Below are 5,661 nucleotides of genomic sequence, written 5' to 3'. Positions count from 1 at the left end.
TTCCTATGTTAATTCACACTGGTGTGACACTCTGTAGTTGGCAGCCTTTGTAAACTTTGTTGAGGTTTGAACTCAAGGGTTGTTTTTAATCAATGCATGTGCGTGTGCGTGCTCCTGAAAAAAAACACAATCCTATTTTTAAAAGTGGGGGGGTCCGTCTCCTGCACTCCTCCTAGAGTAGGCCTACAGCATTCCATTTTATCTTCTTCCTCATTCTTAAACAAATTAAGAGATTAGTTAAGACATATAAGAAGATCAGCAAGCACTGCATGCTGTAGTCCTGCCTGTAATTTAACAAGGTAAGTTCATAATTTACCTGCTGTCTGTCTTATTTGAATCACAAAAATGGTTGTTGATTATCCTTATAACAGCTTGTTTGTTGAGCAAAGTGATTGAAGTCTACATTAGATGTACTATATGTTCAAATAGAATGAATTATACTTTTATAGACAGAACGTTTCTATTTAATCTAAGGTTGGAAGCAAAGTGGTATGAGCTATTGTCATTCTTTCCTCCTCCTCAGTCACCATGATCTTTTGGAGTTTCCTGTTCCTCGCCTGCATGGCCGTGCACCATGTGTCAGGTACTGTCAGCAACTGTAAGGAGGAAAAGCAAGGCAAGTTTATTTAGCACAGTTCAACAAAGAGGCAATTCAAAGTGCTTTACACAAAACATTAAGCATTGAGACATTGATAGAGAGAATTAAGACGATATTCATATCCCTCATTAAAAATAGGACCGTTGAGTACAATGTTATTCATTTTGTATGATTAATTGATTGATTGAATATTTTATTAATATTTAGAGAGAGAGAGAGAGAGAGAGAGAGAGAGAGAGAGACAGAGAGAGAGAGAGGCAGTGTGTGTCTGGGGGACCATGGCAATAGTCACAATTTGATTTTCCCTGTTCAGGAGTGATCCCTGGGGCCCGAAGCTGTAAACAACTGAAAGAGGGGCTGAATGTGAATGAAGGTGAGGTGATTCATTCATTCAGGACACAGCAGCTTCACTGCTGCCTTTCTATTTGGTGTTTTTTTCCACTTTGTGTTGACTTTTATTTGCCTCATGTTTGTTCCTCTTCTACCCTTCAGATGGCATTTACCGCCTTACTACTGCTGATGGTGGGGAATATCAGACTTTCTGTGACATGACAACTGCAGGTGGTGGCTGGACGTTGGTAGCGAGTGTTCATGAGAACAACATGAATGGTAAATGTACAGTGGGTGACCGCTGGACCTCAGAGCAGGGCAGCAATGCCAACCTGCCAGGCGGTGATGGCAACTGGGCCAACAGAAACGCATTCGGAACAGCAGAGGGAGCTACCTCTGATGATTTCAAGGTACAGTAGGTCGCTTTTTGACTGATCCTCAATGATCTCAGTATTAATGCCTGATGTGCAGTTGAAAGAAGTGGGAGCATTGCTTTAATTTGACTTCTGTGTCTAGTATAACCCCCAAGGTCCCATCTTACTCATGAAGACACACACATAGGCCTATATGCAAGCCAGTCTCTAAATGTTTCGCTCAACTAGAGACTGGTGGCATTGAAACAGCTTTCTTTGCTAAAACTGGGTGAATGAAAACAATTATAGTAAAATAAATAAAGAACCTATTCAATATCCTTAGGGCGGTCCTTCATATTAGGATTGTGATAATGATTTGTTTCCAAAGTAGTGGGCGTAGGTTTGTTAGCGGCCCTTCTAACCGTTGTAGCAACTATATTGAATTTAGATGTTACAGTATCTTCTGTGTTCTACATAATAGCCTATAATATTTCATTCGTTTCATGTATTTGTTCACCCAATTATATTTATTTGACAGAATCCTGGCTACTATGAAATCGAGGCAGGGGATGTAGCAGTGTGGCACGTTCCCAACATCACTCCAGTGAGCAACTGGAGGACCGCCGCTATCCTACGATACCACACCACCAATCAGTTCTTGAAAGGGTATAGTGGGAACCTCTTCAACCTTTACCAAGTAAGATCAACTGAATGTCACGTTGTAACTACATCAGCATGTAGGCCTACTGTAGCTGAAGTGCTCCTATCAGAATGACATCTCACCTTTTTTTATAACTATTGATTGTATGATTAAGATAAGACATTTTATCCTTTGTTGGCAAGGTCAGTATTTATGTTATACATCATAACTAATTATGCTAAAACAGTGTATGACTATTTATCTGATTCTTATTCTACCCCCTTTTCTTCCCATTCTTAAGAAGTACCCAGTAAAATATGCTGCAGGGAATTGCAAAACTGACAATGGACCATCCATCCCTATTACGTACGACTTTGGGAATGATGACACCGTAAGAAACTTCTATGGAACCAGTGTAAGACGTAAGTTTTATAGTATGTTAGGACACAGTATGGTGTGCGATTGACTGCTGACATGGCTGAGAAAAGACAAGAGCCTGCACATTGGCGCACACTACAAACTTTTCACTTTCATTATAATTAGAACAACATTTCACTCCTATTTAAATCTTTATCAGACAAAGATCCACTTATAGAAACATCCAATAAGGAGAGACAGAGAAAGAGACAGAGAGGGAGATACAAGTAGTAGCCACAAACGATGAAAGAATTACTGGCCAATAATCCCAAATTAGCTACAGTACCTATAGAATCAGTGCTGTTATATCAAGTTATTCAAGTGTGCAACCTGGTTGTATCTCACATATCAGAATCAAGAACAATCTTCTACTACTAATCTTCTACTACTACTAACTACTACTACTACTACTACTACTAATAATAATAATACAAACACATCATGTGTGTAATATATTATTCTATGCAATATATGTATAATACTGTACTATAATATCAATACAAAGTTTTATGTATTTATTGTGTTCTCCTTCAGGTGAGTTAAAACCAGGCTACATCTCCTTCAGAGGTATCAATCAAGAACGTGCTGCCTTGGCCTTGTGCTCTGGATCCAAGCCTATTGGCTGTAATATTGAACATGTGAGTATACTCTTTAGCTAAGGGAGGGACAGGAGGTGCTCAGGCACCCTCTTGTTTTTGTACCATTTATTCCTCTTCTTTTACTGAACTCAGTGGTGTGTGTGTGTGTGTGTGTGTGTGTGTGTGTGTGTGTGTGTGTGCGCGCGCGCGCGCGCGCGCGCATTGCATTGCATTGCATGCATTTCTACATGTTTATAGTTTTGCATTGGTGGAGGAGGATACTTCCCAGAGGCAGCTCCTAAACAGTGCGGTGACTTCAGTTCCTTCGACTGGAATGGCTATGGGACCAACAGTGGTTATAGTGCATCCAAGGAAATTACAGAGGCCGCCGTGCTGATCTTCTATCGCTGAGGTTCCTTCATGGGCCTCCAACCGCTGACCTTTTGCTTTAAACTATTCACAAGATATGTTACTTGCTGGTTACTGGTCTCTTTGCTTTCTGCGACTGATTACTGTGTTCTCTCTCTCTCTAAAAAAAAAAAAGAAGTAGAAAGATTTTATGAATTATGACATAGATTTTTCAATTTGATTTCATTTATTTTGATTATTGTAATCATATTGAATTCATAATATCTTCTATATTATTTACGATCTTTTATCTGATTAATTGCTAAATGCTGTATCGCAAATTAACTTTAATAAATTCTATTCCTGCATTTGAAGTAAAAGTCTAATTTGTATTTAATCGCAGAATGGAGTATGTCCATTATTGTTATTATGCAACACAAGTTGGGGATAGCAGATCGACAAGCTCACAACGCGTTGTGTTACATAACGCGTTGTGAGCTTGTCGATCTGCTATCCCCCCCACAATAACAGAAAACAGAAAACTCTGGGCAACCATATGAGGTTTAAGTGGTTAAATGGTGGCGGAGAAGAAAAGCCTTTGAAAATGAATATTAAAGGACGACTTCACCCATTTTCAACCCATCTTCATATAATTGGTCCTCACTAATGCTCATGATAAAATGGTACAATTTTTGTCTACTCGGTCTGTGTCTCAGAGGAGGGCTGTGAACACTTCAGAAACCCGCCTACCAGTGACATCATCGATGGGCAATCCAAGCTAATAGAAACTGCAGGCTTTCTATTCCTGGAAAGTTAGCTATAATGGAAGCCATTGTTCTCGCATTAATAATAAAAAAATAAATGACTAACGATGTCGTCACTGGTAGGCGGGTTTTTGAACTGTCCACAGCCCTCCTCTGAGACACAAACCGAGTAGATTTTTTTCTTTACCATATTATCATCAGCATGAGTGAGGACCAATTATATGAAGGATAGGTTGAAAATGGGTGAAGTCATCCTTTAAGTACTTGATGTTGTCTTTAGGGTTGGCATCATTCACTCCTTAATTAATGAATTACAATTATTCAATGAGATGTATTTGATTTTCCATTTCACATCGCTTTTATTCACCCATGTATGAAAAAGGGCACATAACTATGATTCTAAAGCCTGACTGATACTTCACTGTATGAAAAGAGCACAGAAAATAGCTTATCTACACATTCTTGTAGATCATCTATTTTCAGTGTGTAACTTCGTTGTACGATGGAGTATAAATTAAGCATAAGACTTGAATCCACGCAGCTAAAGGTCTTACACACCAGGGCATGACGAATAAATCGTGGGGCAAGTAGCATCAAAACTCATCATAAAATGTATGCCTCATTCATACAGATTGATACCTTTCATTCGTGTTGAAAAATCAATCTTGTTCCCAATAAGAATTACATTGCTTCGTCGCTGCGTAATATTCACGTTCTGTGTGAATGCATTCATGACTCAAACAACAATTCGTGAATTAATTCGTGAATTAATTAATCACAAAAGAAAACGTACATGCCTTTTGTGAGTAAGAACCTTATACTTAACTTTAATTCTGGTTTTGCAATTTTGGGCATGTCGTTTTAAATAAAATTAAATACAAGTTTTAACATAGCAGACCTACATGTTTGTGAGCTTGAAGATCAGCTATTTTCTAAGGAAATCAAAACGTATTTTTTTTTGTGTGGTCAAATGGTTAAATAGCACACACTACATGGGAACGTATTATACTTATGAATCCAACCTTGGGTCAACATCACTGTGAAGCTTGTTAACAAACACAATGGAAACAAGCCCACCGAGATCCAAAGAGACCCCCTTCCCCCCACCTCGATAAGGCACTGCATTAGTCCTGCATGGAATAAAAGGCTGATAGTTTTCAAGGAAATATCTAAATAAACATCTCACGTGAAGCAAAGCAAACAATGTCGATTAGCTGAGCTGCCATTGAAAAGTAAATTAAACCAGAGGTCAAAATAAACGGTACAAATATTACGTGAACATTTTCAACGGGTTACACATGTATATAAACCCATGTGCCTATTAAAACCTCTCCAGAAAGCCACCATTTTAAGAAAAAACATAATTCTAGGGCTGAATTTGAAGTGGGTGTTCTGAGAAAGGACTTAATACAAACTTTCAGGTCAAGCAAGTCATAGAAGAGACTGGAATAGCCAGATGTACTCCGCTTAATTTATACTTTGTTGCGTGCCAAAAATAGCAAATCAACAGTCTCACCGCTTGATCTATTTTTAGCACACCTGAAGATTTATGCTTTATCAAGTATAAATCTTCAGGGCTTCAAGGATAATGGAAATACTTGATTCTTAGATGAAAATCTTTTTTCGGTACGTA

General features: G+C 38.5%; 1 protein-coding gene across 2 annotated transcripts; it reads left to right on the top strand.

Annotated features, from left to right (window-relative positions):
• The first annotated feature begins 237 nt into the window (after window positions 1-237).
• Window positions 238-3,637, top strand: LOC308097723 (intelectin-like). 2 transcript variants are annotated; one of them, XM_080445698.1, is made up of 8 exons: window positions 238-299; window positions 524-583; window positions 912-971; window positions 1,091-1,338; window positions 1,820-1,978; window positions 2,223-2,343; window positions 2,873-2,976; window positions 3,175-3,637. In XM_080445698.1, the coding sequence occupies exons 2-8, from the start codon at window positions 529-531 to the stop codon at window positions 3,325-3,327; spliced, it is 900 nt and encodes a 299-aa protein (XP_080301824.1). In that variant the 5' UTR covers window positions 238-299; window positions 524-528; the 3' UTR covers window positions 3,328-3,637. The 2 variants fall into 2 exon arrangements, with proteins under 2 accessions (XP_080301824.1, XP_080301823.1); XM_080445697.1 differs by having other exon boundaries at window positions 267-299; window positions 524-616.
• The last annotated feature ends 2,024 nt before the right edge of the window (window positions 3,638-5,661 follow it).

Source organism: Gymnoscopelus braueri (genome assembly GCF_963280865.1).
Source record: "Gymnoscopelus braueri genome assembly, chromosome: 12".
In the NCBI taxonomy this organism is placed as follows: Eukaryota; Metazoa; Chordata; class Actinopteri; order Myctophiformes; family Myctophidae; genus Gymnoscopelus; species Gymnoscopelus braueri.
The sequence above is the reverse complement of the archived record's forward strand: the minus strand, read 5'-3'. Positions and strand labels throughout refer to the sequence as shown.